At 42.3% G+C, this 18,455-nt stretch overlaps 1 protein-coding gene across 4 annotated transcripts in view; it reads left to right on the forward strand.

Moving 5' to 3' along the window:
• The window catches only part of LOC121536085 (collagen alpha-1(XVIII) chain), a 178,093-nt gene that overhangs the window by 148,393 nt on the left and 11,245 nt on the right, over positions 1–18,455 (forward strand). For all 4 annotated transcript variants that reach the window (XM_045206536.1, XM_045206533.1, XM_045206534.1 and 1 more), the window contains 22 exons: positions 642–668; positions 791–853; positions 1,402–1,485; positions 1,777–1,827; positions 2,401–2,529; positions 2,859–2,921; positions 3,098–3,142; positions 4,119–4,250; positions 4,701–4,772; positions 4,878–4,904; positions 5,051–5,149; positions 5,540–5,575; positions 5,864–5,953; positions 6,367–6,396; positions 7,475–7,510; positions 7,703–7,762; positions 7,904–7,981; positions 8,516–8,551; positions 15,744–15,797; positions 16,137–16,208; positions 16,331–16,396; positions 16,577–16,604. In XM_045206536.1, coding sequence (XP_045062471.1) covers positions 642–668; positions 791–853; positions 1,402–1,485; positions 1,777–1,827; positions 2,401–2,529; positions 2,859–2,921; positions 3,098–3,142; positions 4,119–4,250; positions 4,701–4,772; positions 4,878–4,904; positions 5,051–5,149; positions 5,540–5,575; positions 5,864–5,953; positions 6,367–6,396; positions 7,475–7,510; positions 7,703–7,762; positions 7,904–7,981; positions 8,516–8,551; positions 15,744–15,797; positions 16,137–16,208; positions 16,331–16,396; positions 16,577–16,604 — 1,378 coding nt within the window. The remainder of the gene's footprint in view (positions 1–641; positions 669–790; positions 854–1,401; positions 1,486–1,776; positions 1,828–2,400; positions 2,530–2,858; positions 2,922–3,097; positions 3,143–4,118; positions 4,251–4,700; positions 4,773–4,877; positions 4,905–5,050; positions 5,150–5,539; positions 5,576–5,863; positions 5,954–6,366; positions 6,397–7,474; positions 7,511–7,702; positions 7,763–7,903; positions 7,982–8,515; positions 8,552–15,743; positions 15,798–16,136; positions 16,209–16,330; positions 16,397–16,576; positions 16,605–18,455) is intronic.

An 18,455-nucleotide genomic window follows, 5' to 3' on the forward strand; every position in this document is an offset into this window, starting at 1 on the left:
TTTGATAAAAACCTTTCCTTTCTTTCACAATACGTCTTGAACTAAAACTAAGTTATTTTTGAAAATCTTCCTACCATCATCATTCCGTTTGTATGCACAGCTTGATTTGATTGGCCTGTATTAGTGCAATGCATGCATTATTTGTTGTTGATTGGTCACTGACTAAACAAAGATGAGCAGGGACTTTTACAAACTTTCTGTGCACTCATGAACTACTATTATGGATAGCCTACAAAATTGTATTCTGTAAAGGATGGTTTTAAAAAGGTAGCGAAGTACAATACTTCATTCAAAACACATAACCGCAGGAACTAGGAGGGGTGCTGAGGGTGCTGCAGCACCCCCTGATAAATAAAATAGAATACAAAAATTACAGAAATACAATAATTACAAAAGTACTAAATTGTAGAAATGTCACATACTATGACATTTTTTATATTGGCATAACCAAATTGCCTACTATTTAGAAATGCAATTATGGCTATTCGTACACGGCCATGGTGTTGAAAGGGTTAACGGGAGATCACCTGGAGATAAAACGTGATAAACAGTGATTGCCCGTCATGTCTTCAGGTTTTAAATCTTTTCATTTTTGATCAGTGTAGCATCCCTTTAATTGTGTTTTATCCTCTTCTTCACAGGGTGATCCTGGTGAAGATGGATCTCAAGTAGGTTGACAAATTAATCAATGTACTTTGAAAGCTACCATTTAATGGATAACTAGTGGTGCAGTGAAAACGTCCAGTATTTGTATGGCTCAAGATGCTGGTCTGCTCTGTCTCTTACTCAGGGCCCTGTTGGACCACCAGGCTTCCCTGGAACCCCAGGAGACCCCGGGCTTAAAGGAGAGAAGGTACTATATTCTGTCATGTCATGGCATTGTTGTATTGAGAAGCTGGTATCATGTAGCCTGGTCCCAGATCTGTTTGTTCTGTATAACCAACTGTTATGGTTGTTTGGCATGACACTGAACATAGGAGTTGGCAAGACAACACAAACAGATCTGGGACCAGGCTAGGAATGATCTGTGCGTCGTCTGCTCCAGTCTGTCATCTGTGGATTGCCCACCTCAATGAGTCAAAGACCAGTGTATGTAATAGCCAGTGCCATGAGTGGGGGGTCAATCCAGTTCAGCAAAAAGTTAAAGAAGACTTGTTGATTGAAATGTTTTGTACGCTGCTTCAGCTCTTGTGTAATAAACCACATGACCATATTGAGATGTACCCCTTGTGTAACCCATAGGGCTCTGGTCAAAAGTAGTGCACTATGTAGGGAATAGGGTGCCATGTAGGAAGCAACCGATGACTTGGTCAATCAGTCAATTCGATTTAAAGTTTTTTTGTCCCCAATTAGTAGCTCATTACTAATGCAGTCAGTCGTTCATGTGTGTCTGCGCCACAGGGTGACCGTGGTGAGGGCCAGCCAGGCCCCAGGGGACCTCCAGGGCCCCCCGGACAACCAGCGCCATCCAGACACGACCGGCTGGTGAGTCTACATTGACCTCAGTCATTTGATCCAAAGTCCTAGTTATGTATTTTCTACAACCACTTTGCAGATAGCAAAGGACCCTAAAGCAACCACCACAACAGGGTTGTTGATACCAAAATGTTCAGTTGAGATCAACAAATCATAATTTAGCTAAATTCTTTCAAATGGGGAGAAGGTGTCACCAGAGCTACAGTAGATACATATGACCTGTATGTAAATGCAAGGTGAACACTTTGGAGCATTATGACTTCTATTATGTGTCTTTGAGCTATTTCACCTTTGTTTCAGACCTTTGCGGACATGGAGGGCTCTGGGTTCCCTGACTTGGAGACACTTCGGGTAAGTCCTCTTCTCTTGGCTCCACTCCATAACCTAAAGGGCAATAGATTTCCTCGTCATACCACACTGGTTGAGCTGCAGTTGTTAGGGGTGTTGGGTGATGTTGCCCTTAGACAGACACTGATCTTGGGTCAGTTTTGCATTTTCCCCACTAATGGTTACAATTTGGATATGGGGAAGGGAAGCTGATCCTAGATCTGCGCCTAGGGGAAACCTCACCCCGGAGCGGTGTTAGGGCTCTACTACACCTGTATAAACAACCCCGAACCCAGTACAGATTTATGTTTTATGTATTCCTCTGACCAAGCATCCAACTCAAGGAGCGTACAGCGTCCTACCTCAAAGTGGAACGCGACTTCAGCTGTGAAATGCATTTGAAGGAAATTGGAATTTGGAAAGGCATTGATTTACTTAACCGATGTCGAGCTGAAAGCATTCCTTGCTGTATTTCATCACAAGCTATGATTTGTTACAGTATGTTTCTTTTAAGATATGTTGTCGTTACTAGGGTACGTACTAGGGTCTATAATAATAATCATTATGTATTCTATGTGTATTTTCTGGGGGCGGTAGGGACTGCCTGGTTTGCCTGGCCCTCCTGGACCCCCCGGGGCCCCAGGTCCCGCTGTTGTTGGGACAGGGGTCTCTGGCTCGTTTGGCCCCAAAGGTCCCCCAGGACAGGATGGTGCCCCTGGTCAACTGGTAGGTCCTCAGGAGATGCACCCTTCTCTCCATTCGTTTGCCTTTCATCTAACGTACCACAATGTAACCATAATAGTCATAAGCATTTGATAGTGTTTTTATCCATAAGTATTTGGAGTGGATGTACTGTGCTTTATCATATTGTAAGAGGGAAGGTGACCTCTGCAGTGAAATGGCTGTATTTTTGACTTATTAAATATAACCAATAATCAATTGACCCACTACACTGCTGATACAGTGCGCAAAGTGTAATGATTATGATGATTGTGATGATTAAGTTAATTAGCCTGATATTAATAATATTAAGTCCTAAACTTGTGCTTTTTTAGGGCTTGCCTGGCCCGCCTGGTGCTGATGGTCGCCCAGGAGCTGCAGGCGCCAGGGGAGAGAAGGTAAGACTGAAAAAAAACAAATTATTCAAATGAGCGAGCTCTTTACATCTCTTCATCATGGCCTCTTGTGTCATTACCGAATTGCATCATTGATTGTTTTATGAAGAGCAGTACCTATGGGAATTGAATGGGATCAATCCATACAAATTGATCACCTCTATGTTCCCACTCTACAGGGTGATCCAGGTCAACTAGGTCTTGCAGGAGCAGTCGGAGCGAAGGTGGGTACCAAGCCTTTTACTTTTCTTTACTTTATCAAAGATGCTATTGAAAACACAGTGGTAAAACTCAATGGCCTATTGAAAAAAGCTAGAGGTTTACGTACAGTATTCTGCAAGGGCTCAAGCTTTCCATCTTTTCCTCTCTTTCTCCAGCAAAGCTTCTACTTGTACCTTCCTAGCTATCTCTCCAACCTGTTCTCTTACTATATGTCATCGTCCTCTCCTACACCTGCCAATCTGCAGGAGGTACCAGGTCCCCAGCATGGCAGAGTGGGCTTTCTGTGTCTTTAGGGCAGGGTTGTGTTCATTAGGTACCAAACAGACTGAAACAGAGAGGGGCTATTTGGACTTTTCTTGCAAAATGTTTTAAATCGTTTTCTGTTGCGTGCCCTAATGAACACGACCCACGTCTCCTACTCCCAGTCCCCCGGGGAGCTACTGGGTGCGCAAGCTTTTGTTCCAGCCCAGTACCTACACACCTCTTTCAAATAATCACCTCTTTCAAATAAATAACTAGTTTACTGCTGGGTTGGAACAAATGCCTGCACACCCAGTAGTTCTCCAGGACCAGAGTTGGCAACCTTTGCTGTAGTGCTGATTTTGCTTTAACATGCTGTACTACATGTAGTTGTAAAACTACTGATGTCACGAATGGAGAATGCCTAAAATGAATCCATTTGGCATGTGTGTATGAACTTTAAGTTGTGTTTCAAGCTAGGGGACTATATTTCAACTGTCCCATACCTGCAGTTGGTCAGTTTCTCCTAATGTTGCTTACGTTGCCCTACAATTTGATTAATACCTGTGTGAAGTGTGTCCTACTTAGTAGTGTGTGGATTGGATCTTATTCTTTGCATATTGCTGACAATGGATGCCTGCTCAGATGCAGCACTATAGCCAAAGAGTGGAACAATGGCTCATCAATATGATAATTACTCTTTTTGAATCTTGACTATCATTCCATCCCATTCCACAGGGCGCACAGGGATTGACTGGCATTCCCGGTCATCCAGGACAGGATGGATTGGCTGGCCTCCCTGGACCAATGGGACCAATGGGACAACCCGGACCACCAGGACCCCCTGGACCAAGCTATCGCGTTGGCTTTGTGAGTACCCACCAAGGACGGTTTTCCCTATTTCAATGGTCTTTACGATGCATGATTACTAATGCCCAATGTTAATACGGAGTGTTTCATAGTATCACCAGTCTCACAGATCTGTAAACGGTACCCTGTGGTAAACTAATGCTGCATCAACATTCAGTTACATTGTATTGATTAGTTTTAGTACAACAATGGGTTTTGGTAACCTTAGTAGGCTATTTGAACATTAATGGGGGTGTCGTGAGTTGTTATGGAAATGCCCATTATCCTGGTTGTATTAGGGACGAAGGAATGAGATTCGCGCATATAACTCCGACTTTAGTGTTATTATGGATTGATGTCAATGGGAGACGTGCGAATCTGAAGTTAGGATTCGGCCCTTAGAGACTTAGTCTCTCTCTCTCTCTCTCTCTCTCTGTCTCTGTCTCTCTCTGTGTCTCTCTGTGTGTAAAGGATGACATGGAAGGCTCTGGTGTGGGAGTGGCCAATGGGGTTCCTGGAGCCAGAGGGCCAGAAGGGCGACAGGTGGGTGTCTTATGCAGCTGGCATTCATTTTTAGATCCAATGTATGAATTTGGCAATTTTCATAGATTTTCTCACTGATTCTGATTTCTTTCTGTTCACTTTCAGGGTCCTCCTGGCATCCCTGGCCTACCAGTAAGAGCTTCTCTTTGGTTGAATTTCATAAATAAAAAAGTTTTGACATACCAATACAATGCAATCCATATCAATATTATAACATGAATTCCTCCTCTTTTGTGATCAGTTTCAATTTAACGTAGGGCTTGTATTTCACTCGATAGGGCAAGTCTGGTTTCCCTGGTACTCCTGGTGAGAAGGGAAGTGAAGGACCTCAGGGAAGAGATGGCCGACCAGGGTTGGACGGCTTCCCTGGACCTAATGTATGTCAGAACCTTCTTCCACACACCCACCTCACAATATCTACACAAGGGTTCTAACTCACGTAGTTAGGGTTAGCTAGCTAGCTGTTAACAGCATTTCAGGTCCAGGAGACCTTCTGGGTGTGCATGTTTTTGCTCCAGCCCAACACCAACACATCTGCTCCAGACTGAAGGTCATGATTAGTTGATTACATGCAACTGGTGTGTAGGGCAGCTGTGCTGAAAAATAAAGCCTGTCTAGATGGAATCTGTTCAATCTGTTCTTGCACAAAAAGACAACGATTAAATAAAAAGAAGTAGGGGAATTTTCAGCAAGTCAGCAAGGGACTTTCTATTGGACTTTCTCTCACAAATGTATGCTTTTTTGTCTGGTTCCCTTTTAATTTCCAGGGACAAAAGGGTGACAGAGGGGACAGAGGAGAAAGGGTGAGTATTTTCAAATGTTCATAGAATTAAAATGTAATTAAGGGGACATAATAAAAGCTAAATTACATGCCTAGAGCAAGACCATTTAACACCGATATTGTGCACAAAAATGGAACTATCTACCAGGAAATCAATGTGTTTAGCAATTAACCATCAGAGGGATGAGAAAATATCTGACCCTGTGTCAGTTATTAGGGGCAACTTCCACCCACCCCCATGGTTTTTATGGATTCAGCACCAGCATTTCTTTGTCACTAAGGCTGATGTTCTCTTGGGTCTGGTTTTTAGGGTGAATCTGGTCGCGATGGAAACGGACAGCCTGGACCTCCTGGACCACCTGGCCCACCGGGACAAGTCATCTACCAGACGTCCAGCAGTGTAAGGCACCGTACCGAAACAACTCCTAGGCCCTACCCCCATAGACACTACCCCCTAGACCAGTGATAGGCAACTTTGATGGGGGTGGGAGCCACAAAAAATGGAACTCATCATGAAGGGCTCGTGGGTCTGCGTACCCACATCCATACACTGGATCAGAAGGGATTGGATATATGTCAACGACAATAAAATCCCTGGCCTATCAATGTGCAAGGTTGATCTACTGCCCTATTGCTTATACCTATCCAACTAGTTTGAAATCTACATGAAGTGGCTAGGTGGTGTGGGTTAGGGGTCTGGAAATAAACATACCCATCCTTCTGCGTGATCTGCTTTTAGCTCTACTGGATCTCCTCCAACATGGACGATTGAAGGTGCATTGACATTAAGCTGTGTAATTTCTCTCTCTGCAGTATGATGGTGTTGGAAGCGTCGGGCCCCAGGTAGGTGTTTTGTCCTGTTAGAAAACACTCTGTTATCATTTATGTGGTTCAAAGTTACTCCAAAAGTCTTAAAAGCAAATTTTATAAGACCTACAGGACACACTTCTTTTTGATACAATTAAGTGTTAAATTGGTGAACTGTGTCATTAATTTGCCAAACTCGATTGATCAATTGCAGTAATTATGTTAGATGCAATTTGAACAATGTTTGAAATGCATCTTGCAAATCAATCAAGGACTATATAAGTCACAATGAAATTAAACCAATGACTACAAACCCTGGGTCATATTCATTTGGCACCAAATGGAAGAAAAACGACTGAAATAGGAAGGGACTACCTGAACTTGTCCAATAAGAAACGCTTGTTTTGTTTTCCGTTGCAAAGCGTTTTGCTACGCGTGCCTGAACACAACCCCTGTATATGGTCCTCATTACGCATTGGAAGTGTAGCAGAGAAGAATTCTCGAGACAATATGATCTTCATTACATGCTTGTCCTGCTTTTATAACAAAGATTAGGCTACACCTCTATGGAGATGGCAGTAACCATCTGTTTCCATTTGTTGTATGTAATTCATATAAAGCTACATACCTTCCACCTATATTAGGCCAAAGCTACATTTACAGTGCATCACACAACCCACATTTAAGAAATACAATTTACAGTCGTTTTCCCAAGGGCCTGTGTAATTTTCATAAATTACATTATTCCTTCATCTGGATATTTTATTGATGTTCTCATAGGAAACAAATGTTCTTATGTTGCAAAACCTGTTGAGAGCATGTACTGCGACGGAATCCCAGAAATGATACCTTAGAGATTTGAGTTTATTGGACAATGATTCTGTAGGGGGAGATGATGGAAATCCTTCACACTACCACAGAACATAGATTTTACTTAAAGGGATACTTCAGGATTTTGGCAGTAAAGCCTTTTATCTACTTCCCCAGTCAGAAGAACATGTGGATACCATTTGTATGTCTCTGCGTCCAGTAGGAAGGAAGTTAGAGGTAAAAAAAAAAGCGATAAATCATTTTAAAAAATCTGATTTGATGTTCTTTCTTTTCTTTTCTGTAGGGCGGAGCTGGTCTTCCTGGCCAAGCTGGATTCCCTGTAAGCATCGAGTTCCCTAATGTTATCCTACAGTTCTTCTAAGGTTATCCTACAGTTCTTCTAAGGTTGTGTTCTAACAAGTGTGGATGTCATAGTGTGGTGGATATTTGCCCTGAAAGACTAAATAAACCAAACATCAGTGCTAGTTTGATGTTTGACAGCACATTTTCTAATCATTGTATTTTCTGACAGGGACCTATTGGACCAAAGGGCAACATGGGAGAACCAGGCCAGCCCAGTTATGGAGTCAAGGTCAGTGATGTGACCACACAGCAACATTGCTCTGTCATTGTTGCTACAGTGTACCACTGAGTTAGGCCCATTCCCAGCAAGTGTTTCTTCGGTTAACAAATGAGCCGGTTTCTCTCTTTTCTTCTATGTGTCTCTTTCCAGGGCGAGAAAGGCGAGCCTGGCTCAATCATTGGGCCTGATGGGAATATTTTGTACCTGGGAAGATTGTCGGGTGAGAAGGTGAGCGTCTCACTATTGACTTCTATAGTCAGTAATATTTGACGTGTATATATAGTATACACTACCAGTCAAAAGTTTGGACACACCTACTCATTCAAGGGTTTTTCTTTATTTTTACTATTTTCTACATTGTACAATAGTAGTGAAGACATAAACTATGAAATAACATATGGATTGATGTAGTAACCAAAAAAGTGTTAAACAAATCAAAATATATTTTATATTTGAGTTTCTTCAAAGTAGCCACCTTTGCCTTGATGATAGCTTTGCACACTAGTATTACTGCTGTAAAGTTAACCTCCAATCCGATATCAGACTACATGATGTAACCTCTGCTTCTCAGAGGTGAGACAATGGGGGTTTGCAAGGACAACACAGAGAATGCTGAATTCCTAAGACAACACAGAGGAAATTATTGTATACAGTTGATAAGAAGAGTGACTTCGGGGTCTGCCCTACACTTCTGTCTGGCTTGGTCTTATCTGTGTGTTGGCCTTCAAGCCGAGTTAAACACCAACTCTCCGTCTTTTGTAGGGTGACAGAGGACCTGCCGGACCCGTTGGGCCTCCTGTAAGTACTTTTAGGCTTATTACTTGACATTACAGTCTTGCCATTTGAAGCTGCCTTAAATTAAACTGATGTGGTCATGAGCAGTGTTGGGATTATATATTACTCATTACATTTAACAAAAGTAAAGCGTTACTTTACAATATTACTTTGTATGGAAAGTAACTAATTATATTACTTTGCGTTACTTTCATGAAAAAAACTAAATCGGAGTGAGCAAGGTGAGCCACACACTCTACCAAAGATAGGCTATTTACTAACTCAGGTTTTATCACTAGCATTTGTGGTGCTGCTTTCAAGTGCTGCACAATCATATAGGCTGCTTAATTAGCCATACAGTGCATTCGGAAAGCATTCAGACCCCTTGACTTTTTCCACATTTTGTTACGTTACAGCCTAAAATGTATTAAATACATTTTTCCCGTCATCAATCTACACACAATACCCCATAATGACACAGCGGTGGCGCAGCGGTCTATGGCACTGCATCGCAGTGCTTGAGGCATCACTACAGACACAGGTTCGATCCCAGGCAGTGTCACAGCCGGCCGTGACCGGGAGACCCATGAGGCGGCGCACAATTGGCCCAGCGTCGTCCGGGTTAGGGGAGGGTTTGACCGGCCAGGATGTCCTTGTCCCATCACGTTCTAGCGACTCCTTGTGGCAGGCCGGGTGCCTGCAAGCTGACTTTGGTCGCTAGTTGTACGGTGTTTCTGCCCGCACATTGGTGCAGCTGGCTTCCGGGTTAAGCAAGCAGTGTGTCAAGAAGCAGTGTGGTTTGGCAGGGTTGTGTTTCGGAGGACGCATGGCCCTCGACCTTCGCCTCTCCCGAGTCCATATGTGAGTTGCAGCGATGGGACAAGACTGTAACTATCAATTGGATATCACGAAATTGGGGAAAAAGGGGATTAATAAAATAAAAAATACCTTATTTACGTAAGTATTCAGACCCTTTGCTATGAGACTCGAAATTGAGCTCAGGTGCATCCTGTTTCCATTGATCATTCCGTCAGACGGAAGCCACTCCTCAGTAAAAGGCACATGACAGCCTGCTTGGAGTTTGTCAAAAGGCACCTAAAGACTCTCAGACCATGAGAAATGCCAAGAGTCCCGTCTGGAGGAAACCTGGCACCATCCCTACGGTGAAGCATGGTGGTGGCAGCATCATGCTGTGGGAATGTTTTCCAGTGGCAGGGACTGGGAGACTAGTCAGGATGGAGGGAAAGATGAATGGAGCAAAGTACAGAGAGATCCTTGATCAAAACCTGCTCCAGAGCGCTCAGGACCTCATACTGGGGCGAATGTTCACCTTCCAACAGGACAACAACCCTAAGCACACAGCCAAGACAACGTAGGAGTGGCTTCGGGACAAGTCTTTGAATGTCCTTGAGTGGCCCAGCCAAAGCCCGAACTTGAAACCGATCAAACATCTCTAGAGAGACCTGAAAATAACTGTGCAGCAACGCTCCCCAACCAACCTGGCTGAGCTTAAGAGGACTTGCAGAGAAGAATGGGAGAAACTCCCCAAATACAGGTGTGCCAAGCTTGTAGCATCATACCCAAGAAGACTCAAGGCTGTAATCACTGCCAAAGGTGTTTAGACAAAGTACTGAGTAAAGGTTCTGAATACTTAAGTAAATGTGATATTTACATTTTTTATTTTAAATACATTTGGAAACATTTCTAAAAACCAGTTTTTGCTTTGTCATTATGGGGTATTGTGTGTACAGTCAAAAGTTTTGAGAATGACAGAAATATTAATTTTCACAAAGTCTGCTGCCTCAGTTTTTATGATGGCAATTTGCATATACTCCAGAATGTTATGAAGAGTGATCAGATGAATTGCAATTAATTGCAAAGTCCCTCTTTGCCATGAAAATGAACGCAATCCCAAAAAAACATTTCCACTGCATTTCAGCCCTGCCACAAAAGGACCAGCTGACATCATGTCAGGTAATTATCTCGTTAACACAGGTGAGAGTGTTGACGAGGCTGGAGATCACTCTGTCATGCTGATTGAGTTAGAATAACAGACTGGAAGCTTTAAAAAGAGGGTGGTGCTTGAAATCATTGTTCTTCCTCTGTTAACCATGGTTACCTGCAAGGAAACACGTGCCGTCATCATTGCTTTGCACAAAAAGGGCTTCACAGGCAAGGATATTGCTGCTAGTAAGATTGCACCTAAATCAACCATTTATCGGATCATCAAGAACTTCAAGGAGAGAGGTTCAATTGTTGTGAAGAAGGCTTCAGGGCGCCCAAGAAAGTCCAGCAAGCGCCAGGACCGTCTCCTAAAGTTGATTCAGCTGCGGGACGGGGCACCACCAGTGCGCAGAGCTTGCTCAGGAATGGCAGCAGGCAGGTGTGAGTGCATCTGCACGCACAGTGAGGCAAATCATTTTGGAGGATGGCCTGGTGTCAAGAAGGGCAGGGAGGAAGCCACTTTTCTCCAGGAAAAACATCAGGGACAGACTGATATTCTGCAAAAGGTACAGGGATTGGACTGCTGAGGACTGGGGTAAAGTCATTTTCTCTGATGAATCCCCTTTCCGATTGTTAAGGGCATCCTGAAAAAAGTTTGTTCCGGAGAAGACAAGGTGAGCGCTACCATCAGTCCTGTGTCATGCCAACAGTAACGCATCCTGAGACCATTCATATGTGGGGTTGCTTCTCAGCCAAGGGAGTGGGCTCACTCACAATTTTGCCTAAGAACACAGCCATGAATAAAGAATGGTACCAACACATCCTCTGAGAGCAACTTCTCCCAACCATCCAAGAACAGTATGGTGACGACCAATGCCTTTTCCAGCATGATGGAGCACCTTGCCATAAGGCAAAAGTGATAACTAAGTGGCTCGTGGAACAAAACATCTATATTTTGGGTCCATGGCCAAGAAACTCCCCAGACCTTAATCCCATTGAGAACTTGTGGTCAATCCTCAAGAGGCGGGTGGACAAACAAAAACCCACAAATTCTGACAATCTCCAATCATTGATTATGCAAGAATGAGCTGCCATCAGTCAGGATGTGGCCCAGAAGTTAATTGACAGCATGCCAAGGCGGATTGCAGAGGTCTTGAAAAAGAAGGGTCAACACTGCAAATATTGACTCTTTGCTTAAACTTAATGTAATTGTCAATAAAAGCCTTTGAAACTTATGGAATGCTTGTAATTATACTTCAGTATACCATAGTAACATCTGAAAAAAATATCTAAAAACGCTGAAGCAACAAACTTTGTGAAGACCAATACTTGTGTCATTCTCAAAACTTTTGACCACAACTGTAGATTGAGGGGGAAAAAAAATTAATCTGTTTTAGAATAAGCCTGTAAAGTAACAATGTGGAAAAAGTAAAGGGGTCTGAATACTTTCCGATTGCACTGTAAGCCAAACATTAGTACAGATTTCCTATATTTTCATTCAAAATCTTTCTCTCGAGCCGCCAGTTCTGGTTATAGACCGCATGTTCACGGACCCATAGAGGTGTATAGAGGGCACACTTGCCACTAGACTGGAAGGCCTCTATAGGCTTCAGAAATGAGAGGTGCACCCTCTACACATTTTTATGGAGGCAGCTATCATGACATTTCTCCGAACAGCCTTTTTCCACTCGCTTGAGAGATATGATTTTGAAAGTTAGTTGACAAAGTATCTGTAATAATATTACCCAATTACTCATTAAAAGTAATGTGATTATGTAGAGCGTTACTTTTATGACGCGTTACCCCCAACACTGTTCACAAGCAACAGCAGAGTCAGAGATGTTGTCAAGAGAGAGTGTGAGGCAAGTGGTTGCCCTTGTCAGCACCAACACAGATACTGTTAAGCATCTGGACATGTGCACGACAGTTCACTTCTCTCTTATGCAACGTGACAACAAATGCTGATGAGTTCAGCCTCTCGCTTCACGCAGTCTTTGTTTGTGTCAGAAGTCGCCCCGTTCCTCATGGTAAACGCATATAGCTGAGTTTACCTTGCCTTAATTCAGCTGCCATGTATATTGCCTTGCAAAAGTATTCATACCCCTTGGATTTCACATTTTATTGTGTTACAAAGTGGGATTAAAATGCATTTTGTCAATTGCTCGTCAACAATCTGCTCAACATACTCTGTGAAAATGGAAGATTTGTTTTACATTTATTAAAGATAGCTGGAAATTAAATAACTACAATATAGTCACTGCATAAGTATTCAGCTCCCTGAGTCAACACATATTAGAAACAACTTTGACAGTGATTACAGCTGTGAGTCTTCTTGGGTAAGTCTAAGAGCTTTACACACCTGGATTGTGCAATATTATCCTATTATTCTTTTCATAATTCTTCAAGCTCTGTCAAGATGTTGGGGATCATGGCTAGACAGCTATTTTCATGTCTTACCATAGATTTTTAAGCAGATATAAGTCAAAACTGTAACTTGGCCACTCAGGAACATTCACTGTCTTCTTGGTAAGCAACTCTAGTGTGGATTTGGCCTTTTGTTGTAGGTTAATCCCTCTCCCAGTGTCTGGTGTAAAGCAGACTGAAGCAGGTTTTCCTCTAGGATTTTGCATGTGCTTAGCTCCATCCCGTTTATTTTTATCCTGAAAAACTCTGCAGTCTTTGCGATGTCAAGCATACCCATACCATTATGCAGCCACCACCATGCTTGAAAATAAGGAGGTATAGTTGAAGTCGGAGGTTTACATACACTTAGGTTGGAGCCATTAAAACTTGTTTTTCAACCTCGCCAAAACTGTCGTTTGTTAAACAGAAATTTGTGGAAAGTCAGTTAGGACATCTACTTTGTGCATGACACAAGTTATTTTTCCAACAATTGTTTACAGACAGATTACTTCACTTATAATTCACTGTATCACAATTCCAGTGGGTCAGAAGTTTACATACACTAAGTTGACTGTGCCTTTAAACAGCTTGGAAAATTCCAGAAAATGGCTTTAGAAGCTTCTGATAGGCTAATTGACATCATTTGAGTCAATTGGAGGTGTACCTGTGGATGTATTTCAAGGCCTACCTTCAAACTCAGTGCCTCTTTGCTTGACATCATGGGAAAATCAAAAGAAATCAGCCAAGACCTCAGAAGAAAAATTGTAGACCTCCACAAGTCTGGTTCATCCTTGGAAGCAATTTCCAAACGCCTGAAGGTACCACGTTCATCTGTACAAACAATAGTATGCAAGTATAAACACCATGGGACCACGCAGCCGTCATATCGCTCAGGAAGGAGACGCGTTCTGTCTCCTAGAGATGAACGTACTTTGGTGCGAAAAGTGCAAATCAATCCCAGAACAACATCAAAGGACCTTGTTAAGATGCTGGAGGAAACGGGTACAAAAGTATATATATCGACAGTAAAACACGTCCTATATCGACATAACCTGAAAGGCCGCTCAGAAAGGAAGAAGCCACTGCTCCAAAACCACCATAAAAAAGCCAGACTACGGTTTGCAACTGCACATGGGGACAAAGATCTTACTTTTTGGAGAAATGTCCTCTGGTCTGATGAAACAAAAATAGAACTGTTTGGCCATAATGACCATCGTTATGTTTGGAGGAAAAAGGGGGACTTGCAAGCCGAAGAACACCATCCCAACCGTGAAGCACGGGGTGGCAGCATCATGCTGTGGGGGTGCTTTGCTGCAGGAGGGACTGGTGCACTTCACAAAATAGATGGCATCATGAGGAAGGAAAATTATGTGGATATATTGAAGCAACATCTCAAGACATCAGTCAGGAAGTTAAAGATTGGTCGCAAATGGGTCTTCCAAATAGACAATGACCCCAAGCATACTTCCAAAGTTGTGGCAAAATGGCTTAAGGACAACAAAGTCAAGGTATTGGAGTGGCCATCACAAAGCCCTGACCTCAATCCTATAGAAAATGTGTGGGCAGAACTGAAAAAGCGTGTGCGAGCAAGGAGGCCTAAAAACCTGACTCAGTTACACCAGCTCTGTCAGGAGGAATGGGCCAAAATTCACCCAACTTATTGTGGGAAGCTTGTGGAAGGCTATCCGAAACATTTGACCCAAGTTAAACAATTTAAAGGCAATGCTACCAAATACGAATTGAGTGTATGTAAACTTCTGACACACTGGGAATGTGATGAAATAAATAAAAGCTGAAATAAATCATTCTCTCTACTATTATTCTGACATTTCACATTCTTAAAATAAAGTGGTGATCCTAACTGACCTAAGACAGGGAATTTTTACAAGGATTAAATGTCAGGAATTGTGAAAAACTGAGTTTAAATGTATTTGGCTAAGGTGTATGTAAACTTCTGACTTCAACTCTAGTTACTCAGTGATGTGTTGCGTTGGATTTGCCGGAAACATATGGCTTTGCATTTTGTCCAAAAAGTTTAATCCTTTGCTGTGTTTTTTTGCAGTATTACTTTAGTGCCTTGTTTTGGTATATTTCTATTCTGTATATTTGTATTCTTCTTTTCACTCTGTCATTTAATTCATTATTGTGGAGTCATTACAATGTTGTTGATCCCAACACAGCCATTTAACTCTGTAACTGTTTTACAATCACCAATGGCCTCATGGTAACATCCCTGAGCAGTTTAATTCCTGTCTTGCAGCTCAGTTCACAAGGACGACTGTATCTTTGATGCATAATTATTAACTTGACCATGCTTAAAGAGATATTCCATGTCTGATTTGTTATTGTTACCCATCTACCAATCACTGTCCTTTGAGGCTTTCGAAAAGCTCCCTGGTCTTTGTAGTTGAATTCAATACAATACTGATGTACCTTACAAATGTATCGGGGACAGAGAAAAGGGTTACTCGTACAAAAATCATGTCTACCCCTATTATTTCACACAGACCATGTCATTTATTATGTGATTTATTAAGCCAAATTTTTACTACTGAATTAATTTAGGGTTGCCTGAACAAAGGGGATGAATAGTTTGAATACTTATTTATGCAACAACTATTTTAGTTATCTAATTGTTATTAATCCGAGAGAAAAAAAAGAGGAAATAAATTGAGCAGATTGTTGACAAAAAGTACAATTTAAATACATTTTAATCCCACTTTGTAACACAATAACATGTGAAGAAATTCAAGGGGTATGAATACTTTTGCAAGGCACTGTATATCACTGATCCCACTCAAAAATAATTTTTGAGCCAATGTGTTTTGTGTTTGGGTCTCATATGATTGATGTATTGTTGTTTGTACAGGGGCAGGATGGTCCTCCTGGGATAAAGGGTGAATTTGGAATGCCCGGAAGACCTGTAAGTACTGGAGCTGACTTTAGAACTTTACAATTACAGTAGGTGCTCAGTAGCATGACAAAAAAAGTTCACATTTGGAATTCAAGTCTCTTTGGTATCAATGGTGTAATTGCTTGAAAGTGGTACAAATGTTTCCTGGACTTGAACAGGTGTGGAATGATTCGATGTTACATAACATCTATTGCCAGTTGGTGTGTAATTATGCACAAGTTAGGGAAGTATCGATATGGAATGCTACAACTACTACTACTAGTAGTAGTATTTCTCTCTAGTGAATGCTCCTCTAGTGAATGCGTAAGGCCTTCATAGTATCTAACTATCTATGTCTGTTTCCTACAGGGTCGTCCTGGTGTGAACGCATACAAGGGTGAAAAAGGAGAGCCATCCACAGGAGCTGGATTTGGCTACCCAGTAAGTGTGACATGCGCATATAACAATGTACTGGGCCTGTTTACGATACGATGGAAGTGCACTGTCTTATAGAGGAGATTCAAATGAGCTTTTAATACAAACTTAATGTCTTCTGTTTTCAGGGTGTCCCAGGCCCACCCGGGCCGCCAGGACCACCCGGACCAGCTGTGACTGTGGACCGCTTCAACGTGAGTCTATCAGAATCCTTACACACAAAACCAGAGCTGTGTTCATTCAGCACCAAACGGAAGAACACAGACTGAAACATGGAGAGACAAGTTTGACTTGTCCAATATAGGAAACAGGATATCATGTTTGTGTGCAAATACTGGAAAATGTTTAAATGTGCCGTTTCCTATGTATTGCAGGGATATGACGCCTCAAGGAATTATCCAGGTATGCTGACAATGATTTGTTGTTTTTACATCAAACGTTATACCTAGCGATGAAACATCTCGAAGACAGAGGATTCAATCTCGGCGCATGGGCATACAGGTTTTTAGAATTTGTTTGCAAATGTATTAAAAATATAAAAGTGAAATATTACATTTACATAAGTATTCAGACCCTTTACTCAGTACTTTGTTGAAGCACCTTTGGCAGCGATTACAGCCTTGACTCTTCTTGGGTATGACGCTACCAGCTTGGCACATCTGTATTTGGGGAGTTTCTCCCATTCTTCTCTGCAGATCCTCTCAAGCTCAGTCAGGTTGGATGGGGAGCGTCGCTGCACAGCTATTTTCAGGTCTCTCCAGAGATGTTATATCAGGTTCAAGTTCGGGCTCTGGCTGGGCCTCTCAAGGACATTCAGAGACTTGTCCCGAAGCCACTCCTGCGTTGTCTTGACTGTGTGCTTAGGGTCGTTGTCCTGTTGGAAGGTGAACCTTCACCCCAGTCTGAGGTCCTGAGCTGTCTGGAGCAGGTTTTCATGAAGGATCTCCCTGTATTTTCTGCCGTTCATCTTTCCCTCGATCCTGTCTCTCAGTTCCTGTCGCTGAAAAACATCATGATGCTGCCATCACTGTAGGCATGGTGCCAAGTTTCCTCCAGATGTGACGCTTGGCATTGAGGCCAAAGAGTTCAATCTTGGTTTCATCAGACCAGATAATCTTGTTTCTCATGGTCTGAGAGTATTCAGGTGTCTTTTGGCAAACTCCAAGCGGGCTGTCATGTGCCTTTTACTGAGGAGTGGCTTCCATCTGGCCACTCTACCATAAAGGCCTGATTGGTGGAGTGCTGCAGAGATTGTTGTCCTTCTGGAAGGTTCTCCCATCTCCACAGTGGAACTCTGGAGGTCTGTCAGAGTGACCATCGGGTTCTTGGTCACCTTCCTGACCAAGGCCCTTCTCCCCCGATTGCTCAGTTTGGCCGGGTGGCCAGCACTAGGAAGAGTCTTGGTGGTTCCAAACTTCTTCCATTTAAGAATGATGGAGGCCACTGTGTTCTTGGGGACCTTCAATGCAGCAGATATTGTTTGGTACCTTTCCCCAGATCTGTGCCACGACACAATCCTGTCTCGGAGCTGTACGGACAATTCCTTCGACCTCATGGCTTGGTTTTTGCTCTCACATGCACTGTCAACTGTGAGACCTTATAGACAGTGTGGAGGTGTGTGCCTTTCCAAATCATGTCCAATCCAGTTGTAGAAACATCAAGGCTGATCAATGGAAACAGGATGCACCTGAGCTCAATTTCGAGTCTCATAGCAAAGCGTCTGAATATTTATGTAAGTAAGGTATTTTTAGTTTTTTTATTTGAAATAAATTATAGAAACCTGTTTTGGCTTCGTCATTATGGGGTATTGTGTGTAGATTGATGGAAAAAAAAAATATATTGAATCCATTTTAGAATAAGGTAACAAAAAAGGGAAGGGGTCTGAATACTTTCCGAATGCACTGTACCTAGCAGTCAACAAAATGAGGAGTTAGACAGTTTTTATTCTTTAAGGAGACAAACCGTTCCCCATCTACCTTCAGTTTGATTTAGCTATTGAAGAAAGCGGAATTCATGATCACTCTACTGTCAAGAGATTAGGCTAACGCTTTCATCAAAAGCACCTAGATTTGGGGAATTAACTGAAAAACTGGAACGTCAAATAACGCAGTCAAGCTGTAATTTAGACATCACGATCCATTCCATTAGCCCATACAAATTTACATTTGACTGCCATTGGGCATGGGTAGTGCAGACATCCATTACAAAATAGTGATACAAATTATATTTATTTGTTTTCTACAATCTATATAT

The sequence above is a fragment of the Coregonus clupeaformis genome, chromosome 23 (genome assembly GCF_020615455.1).
Source record: "Coregonus clupeaformis isolate EN_2021a chromosome 23, ASM2061545v1, whole genome shotgun sequence".
In the NCBI taxonomy this organism is placed as follows: domain Eukaryota; kingdom Metazoa; phylum Chordata; class Actinopteri; order Salmoniformes; family Salmonidae; genus Coregonus; species Coregonus clupeaformis.